At 45.4% G+C, this 25,341-nt stretch overlaps 1 protein-coding gene across 1 annotated transcript in view; it reads left to right on the top strand.

Moving 5' to 3' along the window:
- Positions 1-24,758, top strand: part of LOC127019864 (rho guanine nucleotide exchange factor 4-like) — a 123,285-nt gene extending 98,527 nt beyond the window's left edge. Inside the window, exons 5-13 of the mRNA XM_050902107.1 lie at positions 13,513-13,692; positions 16,407-16,601; positions 17,636-17,815; positions 18,435-18,667; positions 20,040-20,169; positions 21,077-21,208; positions 22,267-22,510; positions 23,209-23,286; positions 24,537-24,758. Coding sequence (XP_050758064.1) covers positions 13,513-13,692; positions 16,407-16,601; positions 17,636-17,815; positions 18,435-18,667; positions 20,040-20,169; positions 21,077-21,208; positions 22,267-22,510; positions 23,209-23,286; positions 24,537-24,694 — 1,530 coding nt within the window. The 3' untranslated portion in view covers positions 24,695-24,758. The remainder of the gene's footprint in view (positions 1-13,512; positions 13,693-16,406; positions 16,602-17,635; positions 17,816-18,434; positions 18,668-20,039; positions 20,170-21,076; positions 21,209-22,266; positions 22,511-23,208; positions 23,287-24,536) is intronic.
- Positions 24,759-25,341: the final 583 nt, after the last annotated feature.

Raw genomic sequence — 25,341 nt, 5'->3', positions numbered from 1 at the left:
TTGCAATGTGGTCTTGGAAACAGGAATGTGGTTCTGGTTTGAGGCTTTAGCTTTGTTTAGGCCATTAGGTCTCTTGATCCAGATGATGTGGACTTGAGACAAATGAATAAAATGGATATATCCAAAAGCATAATCGTACAGGGTCTCAGAAGATCCCAGGAACCTGCTGCTTCTTGAATCAATCTTCTTTACCTAGTACAGGACACTTGCAATATGAAAAGGTTAGTGTTTTCTCTTTTTTTTTTCTTTTTTGAGTGCACTTAGCTTGAAGAACCTTCTGTAGGGACTACAAAAGAAATGACTAATTTTTATATTTACAGATACTAACCAAAAGCAAAGGCTAGGCAGCCTCCTTTACCTGACAGTGAGACATTATCAAGGTTTTTTGTTCTTTTCCTTCTCTCTATCTAATATTCAGATTTTCCTCTGCTCCATTTTCAAACAAAAGGACAGACACCAATTCTTAGTTCTGTGAAGAAAGGATCTAAAACAGTGTGTGTGCATTGGGAGAGAGATCACCAGAAGGGGGTGTGTGGAAATCTTAAGTTTTGGGTCACCAAAAACCTGCAGGTTTTCTCTCTCAGGAGAAGGTGAAGAAAGGAAACAGCTACTAAACTGCGCATGGTTCTTTTGAGGCAGGGAGACTGTCTTTGAGAGCCAGGTCATGGAAATTGCTAAACCATCTCTGTTGGCCCAGCATGTCCACCAGCACCTACCAGTGTTGTACAGACTTTGGCACAGTGCTGTTAATCCCAGGGAAATGTTTTCACGGGAGATAGGAGCAATAAAAATCATTTCAGCTTGTTCTTTGCAGCGTGTTCCATTAAAATTAAATCATGCACACACATGAAAAGGAAAGCTGTGCGCTGTGTTTCTGGCTTACTGCCCGCTGTGAGCCCAAAGAGATGCTGACCTTCTGATGATTCAGAGCGGTTTGCTAGCAACGCAGTTTGTATCTCCTTTAAAATGTTTTCTTTAATCTTATTTGTAAAACAAATTTAGACTAATTTGCCTTCAAGCTATAACTGATGGTGTAACTTGCTGTATCTTTTGGGGGAAGGGAATAGCAATGGTCACCAGCGGGCGGAGAGCTCTGGGAACTGCATGGTTCCCTTTCCTTTTCTTCTGCAAAGAGCCAGGATGCAACATTTATCCTCAATAAATCCCTGTGTCGGATGAGCTGCAGCTGAACTGTTTTGGATATGTTGTCTTGGGGGATCTGTACAGTGTATTCCTCACTTGTCCAAAGAAATAATGGTGAAAGAGGAAGCAAAAAAGGAGGTAGAAAGGAAAAATCTTAAAATTAAGTCATGGGAGAGGCAGTGGAATCCAGAGCTGTCCTGCAGAGAGGGAAAAGGACAGGAAATGTCCCAAGGGGATGTGCTGCTGGGAGTGCACAGAGGAAGGGTAATGCTGCAGGCAGCTGCAAGAGGAGAATGGGGCAAGTTTGTAGCATCAGTGACATAAAAATGTGTTAATGTAACATTAAGTAAAATTTTCTAAATAAAATAGTTTCTATTTGGGTGCCTGAGAAATGGTAGTGTAAAAAAGACGCAACAGCAATCTTAAACGTGAGAACAAGCAAACAGAAACATCCTGGGCTATTTCCATTCCCAGGTTGTACATTTAAAATCAGGGCATTGGAAAATGTACAAATTGCGTTAACCAGGTATGCTTCATATTCTGCAGTAAACGTAGACTTCAAAACTGTTGGTGAGGTGAAGAGGGGAGTCAGTCAGTCTGACATGATTTTCATCTATAGCCAAACTGGAACCAGAAACTAGAAACTTTGTAGATGTGTGAGCTCTAGGTCAAAGTCTTGTTCAAACCTGAGAGTTCAACCCCAGGCCTCACTCCTTTCCAGTCTCTGAAACCAAAGAAAATAGAAGAATGTGTGGCTGATTTCCAGGTGCTGTTATGGCACCAGCCCAGTAAACCCTGTTACAAACCCCTGAGTCGTTTTTTGCACCCACCTCCAGCCGCTGCAGTCAGAGCTGTCGGCTGTGGGTTGTGGGGTCTGTGCTGAGCTGGGAGGGGGGCTCAGCGCTCCCCAAAGCACCCCAGAATAGCTGGAAAGGGGGGTAAAAAGAGCAATTCTGTCAGAGATCTGGGCTGTTTGGGGTAAATGGGACTGTGGCGCTTGGATCCTACCTTAACCTGAAGTGATGGGTACCACACAATTGGGAGAGGTATGAGGAGTGCGTTAGCCAAAAGTTAAAGATACTTAAACCACTTTTAAGCCTTAGAGTATTTCAAGCTCCTTAAGCCACTTTAAGGCTTTAGATGGGTTTAAAATGCTTAAAACACTTTAAGGCCTTAGATGAGTTTAAGCTGTTTAAGCTGATTTAGAGCTTTGGAATGACTTAAGTTCTCTGGCTTTGAGTGCTTAAAGAGGTTTTGAGGTCCTTTGAGCTCTTAATTGTGAAGGCCTTTCTAAACATTTTGAATGAGGATGCGGCACATACCCACTACTGTAACCTGTGCACAGGGACTCTTTCTCCCTGAAAGCCTCCCAGGCAATGTCTGAACAGCCAGGTTTCCCTGGGTACACTTTCATCCTCCCTTTTTTTTGGGGGGGGTGGGGGGGTGGAAAAAGGCCAGGAATTGGATATCCATGTGGTAGGGACGAGTGGCTACTCCAGGTGTGTGGACTGACCTTCCTCCATATGCTTGGCGAGTGTTGCATGGGTAGGATAAAGTGTGTGGGATCTGTTATGTCGAAGCCGTGTGGAAGTGCTGCACTTACCTCTGCCTGAGGAGTCCCAGCCAGGAGGATGACAGCCCTACGCAGAGAACATCCTAACGTCCTTGTAATTACTGTGTTGGCAATTGCTAATTTTCCACCTGAACAAGAGTGTTGCTGTACCTCAGGGACCATATCTGTCCCTGTCAAGTTAACATTTTCAGGGCTCACCATTTTCAAGAAGTGTTTGTGGGTAATATGAATAGTCAACATTTCTTTTCTTTTGTGTTTTTTACTACCTTAATGTCCTAAGACCAGCTCTGTAGGGCCAGCCAGTAACACTTTTCTCTGTGACTTGGGGTAACTGCTCAGGAATAGATGCAAGTATGGCCTGGCTATTTCCCTTGTGTGCCTTCCCAGGTGTGTTTAAGAACCTTGATGGGCTGTATCCAGATATGATGTGCTTAAATGGCCTTGAAGGACATACATTTGCTTAATCTCTTTTTAAATCATCTATGTGTTTGGCTCTGTGGCATCCTGTGGCACAGCTTAATTATGCACCACAGGGAAAAAGTACTGCTTTTGTACTAAACTTCTTGCCTGGCGATTTCACTGGGCACCCATCGGCCTTGCATAACGAATAACCATTTTGTAAGCCTTCATCTCGTGGCCACCCCCCATCCACCTTTCTCTATTGCAGCTTCAAGGTCTGTTTAGCTTGTACTGGCCTAGAAACTGTTCCCACTTTAGATTCGTGCTGCTCTTTGTGCCTTGTCTAGTTCTCCTCTTCCCTCTTTCTTTCTGAGTTATTCCTGACATTCAGACTTTCTGACCCTGATGGAGCAGGCCCTTTAGTCAGTCATTTGTGTTAGATATTGCTTGTGTTACATTTGTCAGCATAGAATTTCATTTTCCATTTTGTCACCCTGTCACTCAGCATTGTATGTGCTTGTTTAGAAAGACTGAAAATATATTTCAGTTATACCAGAAAATAAATATCTTGTAGACATAAGTTTAATTAAGTATCCTCTGGAAACTTGTATGACAGGTTAAAATGGAAGCTATTTTACAGCTTTACTTACTGTAAGTGCTACCAGCAACTGCAACACTTAACTATAAAATGTGATACAAAGCTGGCCTTTTGCAGAGCACTAACAGGTTTGAGAAGGGCTTTGCTCCTGTTGTTTCCTTATGACAAAGCTTAAGGATGTTAGTTCCCAAAATCAGCAGACTCTCTTGACATACAGGTCATGGGAGAGTGATGGTTGGGGTACTGAGGACACTGACAGGATCTAGATGAGCAGGTGTCCTCCTCAGCTACAGGTAACTATCCCCACTCTTTCATAAGAACCTTCCTGGCCTATTTCAGCCAAAAGTAAAATGGTCTAAAGCAATTTCAGTTGATTTGTTTTGCATTATAATAATCAGTTCTCATATCTTAGGTGAGGAACTGAGAACTTCTTGCATCACTCTGGAGTTTGAAAAATCACATTTAACTGGACTCAGGTGGACATGCACCTGGCATGCTTCCTCACACACCTTCCATGCTCTTCACATGCAGGTTGAAATAACATGGAGCACAGCTCTGCTTCCTCCGCCTTCTACAAGGGTAGAAAGAAGCTTTCAAAGCTTCTCCTTGCCTGCTGCGGGGGGACCCTCCTCCTCTTCCCATCTGTTTAAACCACTTCTGAGGGGGAATCAGGACTCAGATGATATAAATAAAAGGGAATAATGTAATTAATGCCAGTCAGAATGGTTTTGTGGAAAATAGTTCTTACCAAATAAATGTGATGACAAATTTTGAATGTTTAGTAAATGGAGGCAGCTGTACTAGATGTCACATGAGGTGTTTGACTACAGGCACTGATTAAAAAAGCAGCACTATAGAATATCAATGTAGCACACTTAACTGGATTAAGATCTTGGTTGACTGACATCTCAGATTTGTTAAGGAGAATCACTGTCAAATTAAAATATTTTGAATGGAGATCTGCAGTGTTTGGTAAATGCCTGAGAGTCCTCCACTATCCTTAATCAGTACTCTAAAATCTGTGCTGAAAAAATATGCAGCTGACACAGTAGGCAAAAGGGCAACAAATGCCGAGGGCATGGCTTGACTGGGGGCATGGTGTGCGGGTCTGTGCTTCTGAAGCAATGAATGCAACCCACTGCCCATGTGGGGACACGTGTCTGGTGTAATGCTGTGGCAAGGAGGGCTTGTGTTACCCTGAAACATGTAGACAGAGGAGTGGCAAGAAGCAATGAAGTGTTTGCTGTGGCTGTGGAGTTGTGTCAGTGGTTCTGGCACCCTGCAGCCAGGCAGCAAGCCTTAGCTAGCCCAAATTCCTCCCTGGCAGTGAAGGGAGACAGGACCCTCAGGGGCTTGGTTAATTCATCATGCTAATATAGATGCTTAAGATGAACCCTTCCCTGGGGTGCCTGTCTCTCTCCACAAAGGGGAGATGCTCTGTAAAGACAATGAAGATAAGTCATTCAGACTAAATGCCTGCTGTTCAGATGACAGAAGCTCTATGAGATAAATTTCATCTCTCTTGCCCATCATTAAACAGTGAAGCTAAAAGTTCTGAGAGGAAGCAAAAGCAAGCTGTCAGGACGATTTGAAAACTATCCTGTGGGTTCAGTTCAAGGGAGAGGCTAGCTGGCTTCTACCCATGTTCAGAAAAAATAAGTATTTGTGTGAATGAAGCACTACTTTGGGGCAAGAGTAACGCACAAGTTCTGGGGGGACCGAGCAACGAATGCAGGCTTCACGGCAACCATTTTAGTTCTCCAGGAAGGGCTTGGGTTCAGGTGCTCTTCATGGAAAGTGTCTGTTTTAGGGTCACAGAGCTGAAAAGTAAATTCCATTTTATTGGCACCTTCTCCCTGAACTGCCCTGTTCCCAGTATCTTCTGATGCTCCTGGGTTCATTTTTTAGCTGTATATGATCCAGTGTACTTGGCATTATCAAGAGAAAGCTATTCAGATTTTATTCAAATAGAACTAAGTAGCTCAAAGATAAATATTTCCTAAAGGCGTCTTCATCCCTCCTTCTGTAAGCTGTCGAGATCTTTTATCTCTGTTAATATTGCCTGGAGCTCCTGTCAGAACAAAACCAGGACATACGAGGTAATTATGTCAAGGTGTCCAGACTAAGACAAACAGGGACCGAGTAGCTGGAATGCAAACAAGCCCATAGACGTGGGCCTTGGCATGCCAGATCTGTTTGCCCACATGGACTTAATTTGGGGCAGCTATGTGCAATAGCCCTGGCTGTGTCTCCTCTTTGGCAGCCTGTGCAGACATTGTTTGGAGGAATAATGCAGCAATCCTCCCTTCTCCATCTTTCTGTGATACATTGAGCAACCTGCACAAGCACTGCTTTACCGGCGCCTTCCCTTAGCATCTGCCGTGTTTGTAAATGAGCAGTGAGGCTCATTTATGGTTGCTAGCTGCATGGGCTGTAGGGAAAGCAACTGCAGATGCAGAGAAATGCCAATGCAGTATTAGAGCTGCAGTCGATTTTCAGTTTCAAAGCATCAGTGTTAGTACCACCTTTGGGTTGCAAACGCTGCTGTCTACAAACTTAAATGTTGTTATAAACAAAGAAAAATAGCCAATTTTTGTTTGTTTTCACTGCTGCCAGCTGCAGTAGCTAGAGCAGCTGTAGGGTGGCTGGGTTTGCATTCTCTGTCTTCTAATGTTTCTATTCTAGAGACTGGTTTGAGGCTCTTCAAGAACATGTATTGAGTTGTCCTTTATATTACAAAGCCAGCACATAAATGTTTTTTCACATGGAAATTAATAGTTGTTTTTCAAACCTTGCTTTAATTGCAAAGATGAAAACCTGTGGTAAGATGAGCCTTTTGAGCCGAGGAGCTGCCATGCTTGGAAATGGTGAGCATTCCCTTTAATACATGCTTCTCTGGAAGATAAGCAGCTCTCACAATATAGCCGGTTGATTGTGCCATGCTCTAACACATTTTGCAGAAAACCTTTTTATCTGCTGGTGTGTTTTAGCCTTCCTGGGATAGGGACTGGGAGTCCTAACCCTTTTTCCCCCAGTAACAGTATGCTCCTTGGAGAGGATGCTGCAGTGCGCTTTGCCCCAGCTGGAGCAGCTCTGCTTGCTGCAGTGACATGCAGTACCGTAGGTGCTTTTGTGCAATGGAAATGTCAGTCCTGGCTCAGAGCTACCCTTTAGTATTTGCTGGGGGAAAAGGACTGTTAGACTGGGTGTATTTGATATTTCTGTATCAGCCTAGGAATTGGACTGGATACAACTGAAAAAAAAATACTGTAAGTACAGACTGGTACAGATTGAGGGCTAATAGACAAATGAGCACTGAGCGTGGTGATCATTAAACCTTCTCAGCATTTTTGTCTGCTCCCCTGCCCACCCCCAGTATACAAGCACAGACTGAAGCGGTGCAGGGAGGAGACCCCACAGAGCCTGTCAGCCTGCAGTCATGAAGGTGTTTCAAGTGCTGCTGTACTAAATTAACTGAGACAATCCAAAGCGTGTATAAAGTATTTTTTACTCTCTATTTCTTGCTTTATTCCATATTGATCATTCCTCCTACAAACATGGTGTTTGGTGTCAGTTAATCAAATCCTGGCCTGTATTTCAGGTGTATTTTTAGTTACTCCTTTGCATAAGAACTGCCTGTGGTAGTGGCTTGTCTACTTGCCTGTGCCTATTTGGCCAGGCTGGTGATCGGTCAGTTGTGACTTTCTATATTTGGCAAATCATATTCACAGTGTGGCTGTTGTTGAATAGAGAAAATTTAAGATATTAATATTAGTGGATGGATTAAAATACCAGCTGAGGATTCACTAGTCAGCCCCATGGCTTTCAGTGACTCCGAGAAGAACCACGTGGCTCTGTCCCCTTGTGAGCTAGGTGTATCAACCCTAACGTGCTGTTAACGCTAGGTCAGGCTTGGTCTCTTGTCTTCTCATCAAGATACCAAGATCTGACAGCTTGGTACTGTAAGGTATTAATGCCTTCACATCATCAGTGCTCTGCTTGTGTGATCATCAAAACGCTACAGAGGAAGTCCATTTAGTCTCTCTCTGGTCATGGTTGTGGCGTGTGTGCCGGCTACCACATCATACTCAGAGCACTGATTCAGAGTGGCATATTTAAGCACACAGCAAAAGTATTTTATCTCGGAAAGAGCCATGTTCTTTATGTGCTGGTCACAATTTGTATGTTGAAAAGCCTGCTGAACGGCACTCTTCCCAAAGATTTATTAGCATATGCCCACTTCCTGAGCAACAGCCATCCCTTACCCACAGGGATACATAACTCAGCATGGTATGGCAGCAGCTCCGGCGTGACCTGGTGGTGGTAGGGCTTACCTAAGTGCAGGTGACTCGCCAGCACTCTGTGTGAGATCGGCATATTTAATTGGCTCCTCTCTATAGGGGTGGCCAGATGCTCAGCTCCAGCCACCCCATCACCCTGTTACTGCTCTTCTCTTCCTGCAGAAGGGAGGAGCTGGGCTCAGGTTGTGGTCCACAGTCACTAGTCACTGAACTCGGACTGCTAAAGCAAATGGATGGGTTGTGCACAGGTGGATTGCTCAAAGCAGCAGCAGAGCTCTTTTCTGAGAGTAGCTAACATCCACCGTCATCCATAGCCCAGCTGTTGGTCTGTAACTGAAGTCTGATAGCTGATTTTGGAAAAATACACACTTTTACATGCACTCTCTTCCCTACTTTAGCCATCACTACTTTATGTTAGAAAGCTAAAACCTCTAACTTTCTAGAAGCCTGACAAGACCTACAAGTGTTTCAAAAATATGAATAAAGGGTTTATTCATAATGCTAAGTATGCTTCAAGCTTGTCAAACTATATGCAATATGCCTGTGTTAAGTGAACTATGTGTAAAAAGCATAGAATCATAGAATCATTTATGTTGGAAGGGACCTTTAAGATCGAGTCCAACCGTTAACCTAACACTGCCAAGTCCACCACTAAACCATGTCCCTAACCACCACATCTACACGTCTTTCAAATACCTCCAGGGTTGGTGACTCCACCACTTCCCTGGGCAGCCTGTTCCAATGCTTGACAACCCTTTTGGTGAAGAAATTTTTCCTAATATCCAATCTAAACCTCCCCTGGTGCAACTTGAGGCCATTTCTTCTCACCCTATCGCTTGTTACTTGGGAGAAGAGACCAACCCCCACCTCGCTACAACCTCCTTTCAGGTAGTTGTAGAGAGTGATAAGGTCTCCCCTGAGCCTCCTTTTCTCCAGGCTAAACAACCCCAGTTCCCTCAGCCGCTCCTCATAAGACTTGTGCTCTAGACCCTTCACCAGCTTCGTTGCCCTTCTTTGGGCACCTCAGCGTCTTTCTTGTAGCGAGGGGCCCAAAACTGAACACGGTATTCGAGGTGCAGCCTCACCAGTGCCGAGTACAGGGGGATGATCACTTCCCTAGTCCTGCTGGCCACACTATTTCTGATACAAGCCAGCATGCTATTGGCCTCTTGGCCACCTGGGCACGCTGCCGGCTCATATTGAGCCGGCTGTCGACCAACACCCCCAGGTCCTTTCCCGCCAGGCAGCTTTCCAGCCACTCTTCCCCAAGCCTGTAGCATTGCATGGGGTTGTTGTGACCCAAGTGCAGGACGCGGCGCTTAGCCTTGTTGAGTCGCATACAGTTGGCCTTGGCCCACTGATCCAGCCTGTCCAGATCCCTCTGTAGAGCCTTCCTACCCTCAAGCAGATCCACACTCCTGCCCAGCTTGGTGTCATCTGCAGACTTACTGAGGGTGCATTCGATCGGCTTGTCCAGATCATTGATAAAGATATTAAACAGAACTGGCCCCCATACTGAGCCCTGGGGAACACCAGTTGTGACCGGCCGCCGACTGGATTTAACTCCATTCACCACCACTCTTTGGGCCCGGCCACCCAGGCAGTTTTTTACCCAGTGAAGCATACGTCCATCCAAGCCATGAGCAGCCAGCTTCTCCAGGAGAATGCTGTGGCAAACAGTGTCAAAGGCTTTACTAAAGTCTAGGTAGACAACATCCATGGCCTTTCCCTCATCCACTAAGCAGGTCACCTAGTCATAGAAGGAGATCAGGCTAGTCAAGCAGCACCTGCTTTTCATAAACCCATGCTGACTGGGCCTGATCGCTTGGTTGTCCTGTACGTGCCATGTGATGGCACTCAAGATGATCTGCTCCATAACCTTCCCCGGCACCAAGGTCAGACTGACAGGCCTGTAGCTCCCCGGATCCTCCTTCCGGTCCTTCTTGTAGATGGGCATCACATTTGCTAACCCCCAGTCAACTGGGACCTGCCCGGTTAGCCAGGACTGCTGATAAATGATGGAAGGTGGCTTGCTGAGCACTTCCACCAGCTCCCTCAGTACCCTTGGGTGGATCCCATCCGGCCCCATAGACTTGTGTGTGTCTAAGTGGTGCAGCAGGTCGCTAACCATTTCCCCTTGAATTATGGGGGCTTCATTCTGCTCCTCTTCCCTGTCCTCCAGCTCAGGAGGCTGGGTACCTGGAGAACAACTGGTCTTACTATTAAAGACTGAGGCAAAGGCGGCATTAAGTACCTCAGCCTTTTCCTCATCCTTTGTCACTATGTTTCCCCCTGCATCCAATAAAGGATGGAGATTCTCCTTAGCCCTCCTTTTGTTGCTAATGTATTTATAGAAACATTTTTAATTGTCTTTTATGGCAGTAGCCAGATTAAGTTCTAGCTGGGCTTTGGGCCTTCTAATTTTCTCCCTGTATTAACCTCACGACATCCTTGTAGTCCTCCTGAGTTGCCTGCCCCTTCTTCCAAAGATCATAAACTCTCTTTTTTTGCCCGAGTTCCAGCCAAAGCTTTCTGTTCAGCCAGGCTGGTGGTCCTCCCTGCTGGCTCGTCTTTTGGCACATGAGGACGGCCTGCTCCTGCACCTTTAAGAGTTCCTTCTTGAAGAATGTCCAGCCTTCCTGGACTCCTTTGCCCTTCAGGGCTGCCTCCCAAGGGACTCTGTCAACCAGGCTCCTAAACAGGCCAAAGTCTGCCCTGTGGAAGTCCAAGGTAGCAGTTCTGCTAACTCCCCTCCTTACTTTTCCAAGAATCGAAAACTCTGTCATTTCATGATCGCTGTGCCCAAGATGGCCTCCAACCGTCACATCACCCACAAGTCTTTCTCTGTTCACAAATAACAGGTCCAGCAGGGCACCTTCCCTAGCTGGCTCCCTCACCAACTGTGTCAGGAAGTTCTCTTCCACACACTCCAGGAACCTCCTGGACTGTTTCCTCTCCACTGTATTGTATTTCCAACAGGCATCTGGTAAGTTGAATTCCCCCACAAGAACAAGGGCTAGCGATTGTGAGACTTCTCCCAGCTGCTTATAGAATATTTTGTCTGCCTCTTCATCCTGGTTGGGCAGTCTATAACAGACTCCCACCATGATATCTGCCTTGTTGGCCTTGCCCCTTATTCTTACCCATAATCACTCAACCCTATCATCACCATCATCAAGCTCTAGACAGTCAAAACACTCCCTAACATACAAGGCTACCGCACCGCCTCTCCTTCCTTGCCTATCCCTTCTGAAGAGTTTATAGCCATCCATTGCAGCGCTCCAGTTGTGCGAGTCATCCCACCATGCTTCCGTGATGGCAACTATATCATGGTTTTCCTGCTGCACAATGGCTTCCAGCTGCTCCTCTTTGTTGCCCATGCTGCGTGCACTGGTGTAGATGCACTTCAGCTGGGCTATTGATCCCACCACCTTTTTGTGGGGGAGAAGCTCTAATTCTTATGTGACCATTCTCAGGCACTTCCGTGGTTTCTAACACATCAATAACCCTTGTGTCTTTGCTGTCACATGGCTCTCCATCCCCTTCCTCCACTGAGATGATACACATAGCATCGCTCCACTGCATTGCACATAGCTCTAACAGCTGTATGCATTAATTGTCGAGCCCAAATATCCTTTCCCTCCACCGCTCATTGGGACAAATACCTGCCATTTGACAGCATAGCTGCCTCTGCTGTATAGTGCATTCATCACTATCTCTGGATGTTTGGTTTTCCGAGACTAATGATACTACTTCTCTACTTGCCTTGTGATCAAAGCCTGTCCTTGCTATAGGCGCTTAGACTAGTGAGACACCGTTTAAGACCCTTGGATTATGTTCTTGTGATGCCACTGGCCGGCTGTATGACAGCAGCATGTCCCTTATGTTCCCTGCTTGCTGGGCCTTACCACAGCAACTGCTCGCCTCTGTGAAGAGCAGAAACCTGCAGTAAGGACGTACCCAGCCCTGTGGTGGTGCAGCGGGGGGCAGCTGAGAAAAGGCAGTGTGGGGAGTGCCAACACACTGGCTATGCAGATAAGTGGGAACCTCTCATCCTCTCCTTCCCCATCATCTTGTTATTTTTGTCAGAATGGAAACACTGCATTAAGCTGTTTCTGGTTCAGTGAAGGGGCATTTGCTATCCAAAGGCAGACTGTATTTGAATTTTCTTTCAAATGCCTCGTTAAGTCTCTCCTGATTTACTGTATGCACGATTATCTTGACGTTCTTTTACAACATACATCGTTCTTCTTTGGGGAGAGGCAAAAAGTAACCCAGAGCAGTAGATAACTAACCGTGTGACCAAGCAATCTAAGGTGCCCGGTGTGGATGACACATGCATTATGTGGCTGTGGTGATACTGCTGCAATGTTGTGAGATATACCGTGGGTTTTGTACAGGTTTTCTCTTTCTCCCTTGTGCCTCATAGACTGCTCTTTTCGTTGTCTTCCCAGAATTTATCATTGCACCATTGTCCCGGTGAGAAAAATAGGGCTTCACTGCCACGCTAGAATGGCTGAGTAAGTCCTTTTTAGCAGGACTCCAGTATACGCTCTGCCTTCTTGGGGAAATCCTTGGTGTTCAGACAGTCTCAGTCATGCTCAGGCCCCGAGAAGTCTGTGCATGTACTCTGTAGTTGTTGAAATTCAAAGGAGACTCTGACATGATAAACCTGTGGGCATCAGGCAGGCACTCCTGTTGGAGTAGCCAGCAGGACCAGCTTACAAATACACTACTGCAACAGGTCCCAAGTGTTACTTAGCTACACCATAGCTAAGGTGTGAATGGTTGAGAATGGCATCAGGGACATATAGACACAATCATCACTGTGTTCAAGAGCCCTCTCACAGCCTCTAGCCACGTATGTTGGGTTTATTTTGTTTTGGTTTGGTTTTTTTAATTGTTGGGCATCCTTTTTTTCCTAGAGTAGGCCCTCTATGGGACATGTAGTAAATAACTGTTGTCCCTCAGTGTAATTACTTAAACTCTCCAGGAGACTTATTTTAAGCAGCTTAAGTACTAAGTTTAACCACCTTAAAGACTTAAGGCTCTATCCATCCTAGACTAGCTCCGAGGCCTCAGAATACTTTCTGCTCTGAACTATGTCTCTAAACACTGATGCGCAAGGTTTTATTTCAAGGATTTCCAAAGCAGGGCTGCACTGGCAGCACAAAAGCATCCTCCATCAACAATGTACCACTGAGCCTTGTTTGCTGGCTGAGCCAAAGTCACAAGAAATTCCAGAGCATCAAATTTATGTTCTTTATGGTAGTAAATGTACAGTGTCCAAGTGATTCTGAATAAATGCTATTGAGAGCAAGGTCAGTTGAAGCAACTGTGCCAGACTAGCACCAACTCCTTTCCACATTGCTCATGGGGAGTAAACAGTTGTCAACACTTGTTTGGCTCAGCAGCAATGGTGCCGAAGCTGCAGCCACGTTGGCAGACTGCACTGCTTTCTTGAAGGGAGCTGACAGTTTGACTTGCTCTGTCCACAGCTCATCAGCGATGGCAGCGTGGTGTATGCAGAAGCCCTCTGGGACCATGTCACGATGGATGACCAAGAGCTGGGGTTCAAGGCCGGCGACGTTATTGAAGTAATGGATGCTACCAACAAGGAGTGGTGGTGGGGGAGGATTCTGGACAGCGAAGGCTGGTTTCCAGCCAGCTTTGTACGGGTAAGAGCTTGATGTTTCTTTATGCCTCTCCATTAGCATCAAGTGTTTATTCTTTTTCTCCAGGTTTAGTGTTCTGTAGTGACTCCTCAGCACTTTCACTGCTAGAGATAGTTGGTTCAACATGTCTTGTTACTATTCCTCTATACATGGCTGCGGTACATCGGGCCCTCCCAGCTGAGCAGCCACCAGTGTGGAGAAGTCCTTTACATGAGTAAATCAGGGCAAGCGTGGTTCAGTTCCAGACTCTGGAGCTAAGGTGAGCTGCGCCAGCTGGGGAGCTGCCCTGCACGGTGGTTTGCAGCCTGGGCTCCTGCTTACCCATATGTATATCGGCTAGTTTGTGCCCAAGCACACAGCATCTCCTTCAGGAGCGAGAAACAAATACTCTCCTAGAGGAATCCCAGATGCAGCTGGCAGAGATCTTCACTCTAGTGTCCACTTCAGACAGTATGGATGAGCGTGGCACCAAATTTAGCTTTCTCCATCTGGTGCTGGGTCCAGTGCAATGCCACGTCCCAAAGTATGCAACCACCTGACTCACGCCTGCACCTTCTCTTAGCCCTGGAGTTTTAAAAACATCAGGCTGCTGGGCTACCACACAGCACTGTATTCCAGGCATTTAAAAATGAAGGAGAAAAACCAAAAAAATGTCTTGGAGGTCATGTGGGACAACTGACGAGGGGAGATATGAAACGCTTGATGTTTGTGGGCCAAGGCTCTCCCTCAGTGCCAGCTACAAAGACCATATAGAAATAGCTATATAGAACAGCCCAGACAGTCCCAGCTGTATACTGCAGAGGTTGGATGACTTTCCAACAGAGCATTCTGAAACACATCTGAATTCTCTGTGCAAGTGGGAGGTAAAACAAGAGTCTGGGCAACTGCTGTGCACTCCTTTCCTGCTGTGAAGAGAAAGGCTTTTTTCCTTTCTTTGGGCTGTGACTGTTGGTGTGGATGCCTGGCTCTGCTTTCACCACTTCAGGGCAGGCTCCTCAGTACTGCAAAGGCAGTTAGGTGCCTAAGGGCAGAGATTCTCAGCCCTTAGTTTTTTATCCGGGTCACTTGAGATCACATCTGACCCAAAACCAGGTGAAGCATGAAAGGAGGTGATATGAGGGGATCCGGTGTCTGTAGCAAAAGTCCTTGGAGAAGTGGGGCAGATAGTGCTATAAAAGTTTTGAAATGCTTTGTTATAGGTGGCAGGAGACAGTCTCAGCTGGATAGCTATTACAAATGGTGGATGTTTTTGCAAGTAAGATTACCAGGACCAAACTCTCAGCGCTGGTGGGGATGCAACTGCTTTTTTTGCAGTCAAAACACAGGCCTTTTTTTCCTTCATGTTACTGATAAGTTGAATTGTTGTCCTGGCTGGCAAAAACCTGTGATAATATTTCAGGGGAAAGCAGACTAGTGCTAGCCATTAGGGATGCAGAATAACAAGTTCCTTTAGCAGAGTAATTACAACACTTATTCAAGCATCTGGGTGAAGATTTCCTGCTAATTATCACTGGGTCTCAAGCTTACTGCTCGGAAGGCTGGTGTGTTTGGGGAGTTGGATAAATCTGCAGGTCTCACAGTTACTCCACACAAGTTTCAGGCCAAGGTCCGAGTTTAAGACTAGCCAATGTTGCTCTGCTCACAGTGAAGGAAAACCAGGATTGCACATCTTGAGGGCTTCACCAGCTATGAACAGCGAGTAAATGTAATCTCTGCCTATGTTGTCAAGGGATGGGTATGCACTATTTTTTATATGTAGATATATCTGTATCAGGTAAGTAAGCCTGCCGAGAAGAAACTACATTAAAAGTTTAAAGCAGTTCTGTGTCATTGTACTAAAAATGCCTATAGTTATGCACGTTCCTACTTCAGTGTTTTTCACTTCTTCTCTGTGCTGGGATTGATCATTTGAGTTGTGTACAAAATATTCCCATGGGCACTCTGAGAGCTACAATACTACTACATAAAACAAAGCTCATAAGTGAAATACACCAATTGCCTTATATTAACTAAGGTACTTTGCTACTGTTGACAATATAGACTGTAGGACAGTGTGTCTACAAAACGCTGGTGTTTTTCTCTGCTCATGCTGTGCTGCCATCTGATGGGCACTATGACGGAACCATGAGTTTCACACACAGCCCTGTAATGTAATGCCATTCCTTACCACATTATATGCCCACTGGCATCTGTATCTGCTTTTTATTTAACAATAAATTCTCTTTAAATAATCTTCGGGAGGCAGATACTGAGAGGCCACCTGTTATTTATAGTATGAGAACAACAATAAAGCTATATAAAAAAAGCAACTATTTGCTAGTCTCCCCCCTCCCTTCCTAAGCGCCTCCTCACAAGTACCTAAGCAGATTTCACTTGATAAACCATTTTTGTCCTGATTTTGTATGTGTTCTTCCTGGAGAACGCCGTATCATTCCTGTGACTTCTGTCCACAAGAGATGCATGCTTAAAACCATCCATGTCACACAGCGGGAGCAGCTGTCATGTGGCTTGAAAGTACCCGCTCAAAACTGACTATCTGGCCTCAGCTTCCCGAAGGGGAAAATATGTTTATAGGTAATATACACATAGCAGCCCTCTTCACTCCTTATCCAAGCTCAATCTTTGTCTGCCATTCAGTCAACTGTCCCAAACTTCTCTTCCTTGGAAGAGTTGTGTTTAGCAATACAAACAGTGAACATCTTGTGTGTCTGGCACAGCTGCGAGTAAACCAGGATGAACCCATGGAAGATTATCCCCTGAAGGCAGAGGGTGGCAAAGAGGACGACTCCAGCAGTGGCACCCGCCGCTTTGGGATGGGGCAGACCACCAAAGACCAAATGAGGACCAACGTCATCAATGAGATCATAAGCACAGAGAAAGACTACATCAAGCATCTGAAGGACATCTGTGAGGTAACGGAATAAAGTGGGAAGTGAATGTAAGAACTTGTTTGACAGATAATACAGTATGTCCCATTCTTGCCCAGAGAGTGACCCTAAGCAGGTAACTTTTATTTTCTGAAAATGGGACTGTACTTCCATCAGAGCCTGCTCTGCTAAATGGCGTTGCATGCTCAGAAAACAGAAGACAATTCATTACAGCAATATCCCAAATGCCTCTGTATTTGGAGCACCCACTTGGGCTCTGATTGAATGGAATTAATGGAATTTCCCAAGCCAGAGAAAAGTAAATGTCTAGCATTGCTGTCCTCTTTAATATATGTTCTGAGGTAATATAATCAGCAACTCCAGCCTTCAGGCAAGTCATGCTCAGATCAAAACAACGGGGGGATGTTCAGCCAATTAGGTCTTTCACTTGCAAATATACTGAATATTGCAACACCTCTTCTAAAAGAGACACCCTGTCATATGCACTGGGGTAAATGAAGGTAATTGGCAAGAGTTTTGCAGGAACATAGTTCTTCACTGAAATAACACAAAAATGTAGTGCCTTCCAGGAGACCCAGCTGGGCCAAAGCAGCACAGACTTACCAAACAAGCCTTTCCTCCTGCAGTGTCCCCCCATGTCCTTTGTGCACTCCTTCTCCCTTGAGTCAACGAGGCGTCTCCTAACACAAGCATCCAAACCAGATCCACAACTGGATTTAAGTGGCTTAAATCTATCAGTGGATCAATGCTGGGGTCAGAACACCCCGTAGCCTGCAGACAGATAAAGGTGTTTTTAACAGGAGAGAAAGCAGCTCTGGGACTCCTTCAAGTGTGGATTACAGTATCGTTTAAGGCAGTGCTGTAACTGTGGCTTGGTTTCTATTTCTACCATGTTCTGGGTGATATTAGAGGAAATAATAGCTAAATGGATGCACCTATGCAGGAAGCGAGTACAGGAACCTGGTGTACAACTGACTGCAGTCCATGGGGTTTTCTGTTGATAACCAAAGGCCACAGAGCAAATGCCCAGGAAGTTTTCCAATTTGGTCTCCTCCTAGGGTTACATTAAGCAGTGCCGCAAAAGAGCTGACATGTTTACAGAAGAACAGCTGAAGACAATCTTTGGGAATATTGAGGACATCTACAGGTGCCAGAAGAAATTTGTTAAAGCACTAGAGAAGAAATTCAACAAAGACCATCCACATTTGAGTGAGGTTGGCTCATGCTTCTTGGAATATGTAAGTAAATTTGACTTCCTGGGAAAGGAGTAGCTGAGCATGGATTAAGCCAGAGGATTTAGAAATTGATCTCACAGAACTGAAGCTCTGTTTAAAAAACCCCACCCAACCAAATTAAATGCCACCACCACCACCCCCCACCCCATTCAACCACTACCTGCCTTCCAACGAAACATCCTCTAGCTCTTATGGCTGCAGAAAGAACATTTTCAAAGCACCTTCAGCTTCTGAGCTGCCAGACCATGCTACTTTAGGCAAAAGTGTAGGAAGATTCCAAAATCTTCAGCTGGACCTGAGTTTACAGCTATGGTATTTTCAGGTCAGTGCAGGATCAGCAACGGCTGATCTGGTCATTAAAAACATTCAGCTGAGCACAGGCCAGAATACATAGAAATGTCTCCGTCTCTCAGATAAGCTGCACGTGTTGTAACTTTTAATATACCCTGCCCATCCCCGACTTTAGGTCTCCAGGCTGCAAAGTCTGGGGAGGATACAAAGTACTAAACAGCCCCATGTAGTAACAGGAGTAGGACCTACACAGGGAACTCACACACAGCAGTTTGAGCCAGGCCATCACCCTAAAGAACAGGGACAGTAAATCCCTTCATTTCCCTTGCAGCAAACAGAGTTTCAGATATACTCTGAATACTGCAACAACCACCCCAATGCCTGCATGGAGCTGTCCCGCCTCACCAAAGTTAACAAGTACGTCTACTTCTTCGAAGCCTGCCGCCTGCTGCAGAAGATGATCGACATCTCTCTGGATGGGTTTCTGCTGACTCCTGTGCAGAAAATCTGCAAATATCCACTGCAACTGGCTGAACTGCTCAAATACACCAACCCCCAACACAGGTAGGTCAGCATGGTGGGGAGGGAAGGAGCAAGACTGGTCTCATGGAAATGGACTAATGCAGAATCATGTATTGAGGGCAGCTTGCCAAGAGCAGTCGATACCGTGATTGTTCTGTGTTACCTTGTAGAAACCAGGAAAAAAAAGTATTTTTCTATCAAATACATCATGTTTCATTACACTAGCACTGGACTTTCCTGTCTCTTACAGATCTGGAGTTGCAAGGTCCACCTTACAATGGTACTTTTCTATTTTATTTGGCCCACATACCTGTGATATCAGCACATACATACTTTGGAGTTAAATGTTGCTGGTAGTGTTGTTGAAAACTTCGCATCCAAAAGCAGTGGTTGAATATACCCAAAAATCTCCATGTAACTACACCACAGCACATCAGGGCTGAGTGGTAGTCATGAATTTTGTGCAGTGCTTCCCCAGGGGGAAGTCGTGGCCTACAGCAGTCAAGCCATGCACACTCGGTGCCTCTTCAGCACTAGCTCAAAAGCCTCCAAATCCATTGCTCAGTTTCAGGGTGAAGGCACTGCCCTTGCCTCAAGTAACTATGTATGTCACTTAATCAAGCATCTGAAATAATTAGCTACAGAAATAAAACATGAAAAATCTGTATTAAAGGGAAGTGTTGATATTGGTCCGTTGTGGCTTGACTTAATTTTACCTTCCTAATTACAGCACTGGTATTTCTCAGAATGGTTTTAAGCATGTCTTATTAAATCTATAAGCATGTTGTTCTGAAGCTGACCTCTTAACAGAAAGCTCCTTAATGCAGTACACAGATGTTTTGAAAACTGCATTAGAGACAAGTTGCGCAGAACAGCTCCTTCCCAGCTACTCTAAACTGAGCAGAAGTAGCTGGTGGCAGCAGATGGTGTGTGGGGGAGGGTAGATCAGCTTCTGTCCTACCCTTCCAGATAAACCATCAGCTCCTATTTGAAATGAAGCCAGTTATTGCTGAACTGACAGAATCAGTCCCTGTATGAAAACAGTGGCATTATGAATATATTGTATTATGTTGCGGAAAAAACCCAAGGCTTGGCAAGCCCTGGAGATTCTTCCAGCAACTCCTGTTTACACCTCTGTGGCTGAATTTGATTGCTTACCCCCTTCCCTTCTACAAATTGGGCCTGGATTTGTTACAAGACTATAATCTGTGCCTCAAAACCAGCACGTGTCTGAAAAGCTGCCCAAAGAAACATGTACCTGACTTCCAGTATAAAACAGCTGGGATAGAATTGCAAGTAGAACTCATGTTTTCTGCTCTCCAGCCCTAGGCCATGCTAGACTGCACTTCTTTGGAGTGTAGGTACAATAAGCACGTGTCATTTTGTCACGCCTAACACCTCTGCCCTACCCTAGGGATTTTAAAGATGTCGAAGCTGCCTTAAATGCCATGAAGAACGTTGCTCGGCTCATCAATGAGAGAAAGCGGCGGCTGGAGAACATTGACAAAATTGCTCAGTGGCAAAGTTCGATAGAAGACTGGGAGGTAAGAGACTTAATTTCCCCATTAATTGAATGTTGTGTGTTGCCCCTCTTCTCCCCCTCCAAACAGCTTCTGCCTAAAGCAAGATCTTCATAAGGATTACTATCTAGCCCTACCTCAGTTCTGCTGCCCCTCTTTGTGTGGGTTGTTTCTTTTATTTAAACAGATGCGATCTTTTAGTACAACTGAAAAGGTCTAGCACATAACCCAGCTAGACCAGCTGCCTTTGCATGTTCCCTGGGATTTTTGCTTCCCCATTTTCCTTGCAGAATAGAATGAGCATGTAGGTTAGTGAAATCCTACTATTTTCCCCTTGCCCCCCATTTTATCTTGAGTGATTTCAAACTCTCAAGATGAGCAGAATTGCTCCTTAATGCTTAATAAGCCACGTTTTTCTTGCAGAAAGGCAAGCTCTGATATAGCGACAAAGGAAGCCAAGGTTCCCTGTAGACTTATTTAAAAAAAATATAAAAGAAACAAAACAAAACTACTAATTTTCTAAATCCTAGACTCAATAAAACCAGACCGTCTCCCTTCCCAAGGATGTCAGGCTAAATTCTCAGTTCTCTGCTTCTGTGCCTCCTTTAATGTCAGGGATGGATCAGCTGCCCCGAGCACACTCCCTGGAAAAGGAGATTTTTTCATGTAACACACTACTGTTCTTATCAAACTCAGTTCCTGTTCCCTGGGTGCCAAGGGCACAGTGTCTCCCTGACATGACAAGGACTGTCCTCCAGCACAAGGGTGCCTTCTCATTCCCAGAAGAGAGTTTTGTCAGCAGGAATTCAGGCCCCACAGCCACACAGGCCCCTCAGCCAAGCTGAGGTTCTCCTATGAGACTACGGGCTTATTTATTCTCCACTGTTTTTTCAGATGGCTGAGACCAACCTGTTCTTTGTGCTCTTCTCAGGGTGAAGATGTCCTAGTCAGAAGCTCAGAACTCATCTATTCCGGGGAATTAACCAAAATCTCCCACCCTCAAGCCAAGAGCCAACAGAGGATGTTCTTCCTCTTCGATCACCAGCTTGTCTGCTGCAAGAAGGTAACCTCACTAGCCAGGCACAAATGCTATCTATTACAATGCTAAAGAATTTGAGTGAACTCTCTCTACCCCTTTGTTTCTTTAATATTTACTGGCATCATATATGCTTCGGGAACAGAGATTTTTATGTGCATTCGTTGCAGTCTTTTCTCTGTGTTCTGTGCACCTGACCACAGCAATAAGTTACCGGAACTAACTACTGGCCTAATTCTTATAGCAAGAGAGGAAAGCATTGCACTGCTCCTAGGGTTAGTGTATGGGTTTATTTTATACAACTTAAGTATGAGCAGTCACCCATTTTCTTTTAAATGTTTTTTTTTTCAACTGCACTTCCACGTGACATTAATATATTCAGAAGGCAACTGCAGCTTTGATGAAGAGCCATGTGCCTTGACAGTCAATAAGACCATATTAACAGCATATATAAGTCTGTAAGGACAGCCCATGCTATTTTTCATAACCTAAGTAATAAAAGAAATCTTCCTTTGTAGAGCAAACAAAAGGTATCTTCCATTGGAATTTCAGAACTGAACATGCCAATTATTTTTGCATAATCCATGGCATACAGGTACCTCCAGGTAACTTAGGCATGACACCCTCACTGTTTTATCACTGCTCTCAAATTTACTTTTCATTGTCAACACAAAACCCAAAAGCTAATTAGGATTTTTTTGGCTTTCTAACTGGGACTGTAGGATTCAAATACTATTTTCTGACATGGGCTTAATGAGGATTTGGCATCATGTGTAAAAACACAAGCTTGCTTCTCATTCAGAGCTCTTCAGAGCAGCTGATACCCCACAACGGTAGATGCCAGCCTATCCTGACCCCACCACTAGAAGAAACCATGCGATTCCCCTCACTACCAACGGTGTCAACAGGAGCTTAGCACTCTGCAATTCCATAGATTCAAATCCAATATCAATTTTTTCTTACAGGACTGTAATGAGTGCCAAGAAGATTAAATACTCCATCATATCAAAGAGAATGAATGTTTACGGGAGGGACAGGATAGGGAACAGTAACATCTGTATGAGTCTGTGTGATCTCTCTTACAGGACCTTCTGCGCCGGGACATCTTGTATTATAAGAGTCGGATCAACATGGATGATATGGAAATACTGGATGTAGAAGACGGGAAGGACAAGGACTTCAATATCAGTGTGAAAAATGCATTTAAGTTGCACTGCCGAGACACTGAGGAAGTCCACTTATTCTGTGCAAAAAAGCCTGAGCAGAAACAGCGCTGGCTGAAGGCATTTGAGAATGAAAGGAGACAGGTTCAGCTCGACCAGGAGACAGGTACGGAAACAGCAATGCTGTGAGACAGTGGGGTTTTTTTTCCTATTCTTTTTTTTCTTCTTTTTTTAACCACCAGCCCATGCATAGGAGTGAAAGGGCAGGGAAGCCAGTCCAGCTCTGGGCTGCTGAATTGCACATTCTGAATGAATCTGTGCAACTGAAAAAAAGAAAAACGCAAACCACAGTAAGCAGACACTGCAGTATGTCCTCAGGGAGGCTGATGTGTCTTTAATGAGTTCAGGCAGGGCTGACAAAATAGTCAATACATTACATACAGCTTCCGTTATTTTGCAGTACAGTGTGAGTGCCCAACTTTGCAATATCGATACAAAACATGCAGTCAAGAGTTCTCATAGTGAGAGAGGGTTTTCATTGTTTTGTCCAAATCCTGCTTAATTTAGACTTGTGTGAATGAAATTTGAACCACAACTGGTCTGGACTAGCTTCTTCACCCAGCAAAGCATGGGGGCAATGGCAGGCAGTAAACCTTGCATGAGAGGTAGGCAGAGTTGTGCATAGCGGCACAGGCTGGGGGGAAGCAGTATGTGCCCCTTCCAGCTTTGGGAGTAATTTTAGCTTGTGACCTGTCACCTCAGGCATTTTCCTACCCCTATATTTCCCTTACTGTCTATGCCAGGGTCTTCCCATGAGATACAAAATGATGACCTGCTGCTGACAAACTCTATTTTATCTTCAAGGTTTTTCAATCACAGAGGTGCAGAAAAAGCAGGCAATGCTGAACGCCAGCAAGCAGCACCATAGTGGGAAGCCTAAGGGTGAGTCACACCTAAGCATATAAATGCTGCTAGAACTGGGGGTGGTTCTGTATTTACTATATGGGAATAGTTTCAATGAAGTGGCATTAACAAACTCTTGAGAAGGCCAGATGGTGAGCTCTGATGTGACAATCTGCAGTACAGTTCCTGGTGTAGATTCAGACAGCTGGAGTCAGGAAACTACTCCTAACTACAGGAGAGCTGCTTTGCACCTAATCACTGAGCGCTCTGCCAGAAACCACAGTTATACACGTCAGCAGCTTCTGTTCAAAGGCTAGTTCACAGCCTCGCCCTAGCAGCCAGGCTCTCCAAGCAGTATGGCATTCCCTTTGTGAAAAGACAAGATTAAGTTTTGTAGTAATCCCTGTGATGCAAAGAGGGTCATAAAGGTCACTGCAGCAGGGATTATTCCTGCCTGGGCAGTTGTGCCTGTGGAAGATGCTTTGAAACCTGTGATTTTGGCAGAATGCCATGCTCATTGATGGAGCTGTTCCTTAAACCTTTAAGAAGAGACAAGGAAGATTTAGCAGCAGCCAGGGGAGCATGAACTCAAGCAACAGAAAAGGTTCCTGTGCCCACAGCAATGTCAGCTGAAGATTCCTGCTAGCCCATTTTGTGATGCCACCACCCCTCTTTATATCCAAAGGAAGAGATGTCACTTGCTTTCCTCTGGACCCACAGAGAGGCAACCACTTTCTCTTGGTGCTACTGGCCAGCAGTTAAAATCCTAGCCAAGTGTCCAGTAAGAAAGCCTGGCTAAATTTCCAAGTCAGTCAGAAGTAAGATTTGGCTGCAAACAGGAGGTTTGGAAAGGAGGCCAGACCTCTCCGACAGAGCAAAGCCCTATGGGCGAAGCAGTAGAGGAGACCCCACAAGCCAGCCCTGTCCACAGGCTGGGCACTGACCATTACAACGCAGAAATCCAGTGCAGGAAGTTGTGCATGTGCCTCTGTTGCCTGTTACATCAGCTGCTTCTCCCAAAACAACCAAAGGCACCAGTTCAGTTTTTGTCACTAATGATGAACTACAGCTATTTAGCCCTGCTGTTGTGTTGACAGAACACCTGTCAGTTACGCTTCACATTTCTGGGACTTCCACAGCATCAACTCTAATCCTAAAAAGCAGTGCTGAAACTAAGGGTAATACTAAGACAAACCCAATTCACTCCCCTGCAGCTTTAACAGGGACTGGGCAGGGAGTGGGGAAGGGAGCTGCACTCAACTAACATGCTTCCCATCTTCTCATCACAGCTGTCACCAGGCCATACTATGACTTTCTGATGCGTCAGAAGCATCCCACCCTGCCTACTACGCTCCCTCAGCAGCAAGTCTTCATGCTGGCAGAGCCCAAGCGCAAGCCCTCGAACTTCTGGCAGAACATCAGCAGGCTGACACCCTTCCGGAAATAAGGGCAGCCCCGGGTTTGTGCCTGGACCCCTTCTGAGAAAGCACTTTATCCGTCAGTCTGGGAAGCGGAGCCCAGGTTCTTCCAATCCTCTGTTTACAGAGGATGGCACATGTGCTCCTGCCTTCCCTATTTATTTTGCAGACCGACTGACCACACTGGCTCTGAGGTGAGACACACGTGTGCATTTGTGCCAGTCCCATCGAGCCAGCCTTGCACAGCGCCCAAGAGGCAAACTTCCAGGAAGAAAATACAGGAGGGAGCCTGACATGTTTCACCTGAAAAGATTTTGCTTGGCAGCTGTACTTTGACTCGCTCCTTCCCGCTGTGAACACTACTGCTGTCTGGCAGCTGTCGGAGAGGGGATGGCAGCTGATACACCTGCCAGCTCCATGTCCACTGACATGCTCAGAACAACAGCTCAGAGTCACTGATGTGATACATTTTCCATGGAGGGACAAACCCTTCTGCTCTCTGCCCACCCCCACCCCCCCACGTTTCTCAGAGACATGATCCTTCTACACACGTCTAACTAATTCAGTTAGCCTTTGCAGGCACTCAGACAAGATAACAGTGAGTATTGCACTGTGACCTTTTCCTTTCCTTTAGTTCAACACCACTGATGAACTATGTAGTACATTAAACCGTGCC

This window comes from Gymnogyps californianus, chromosome 10, assembly GCF_018139145.2.
Source record: "Gymnogyps californianus isolate 813 chromosome 10, ASM1813914v2, whole genome shotgun sequence".
NCBI classification, from domain to species: Eukaryota; Metazoa; Chordata; class Aves; order Accipitriformes; family Cathartidae; genus Gymnogyps; species Gymnogyps californianus.
Note: the sequence above shows the minus strand (reverse complement) of the source record. Positions and strands in the feature narration are given on the sequence as shown.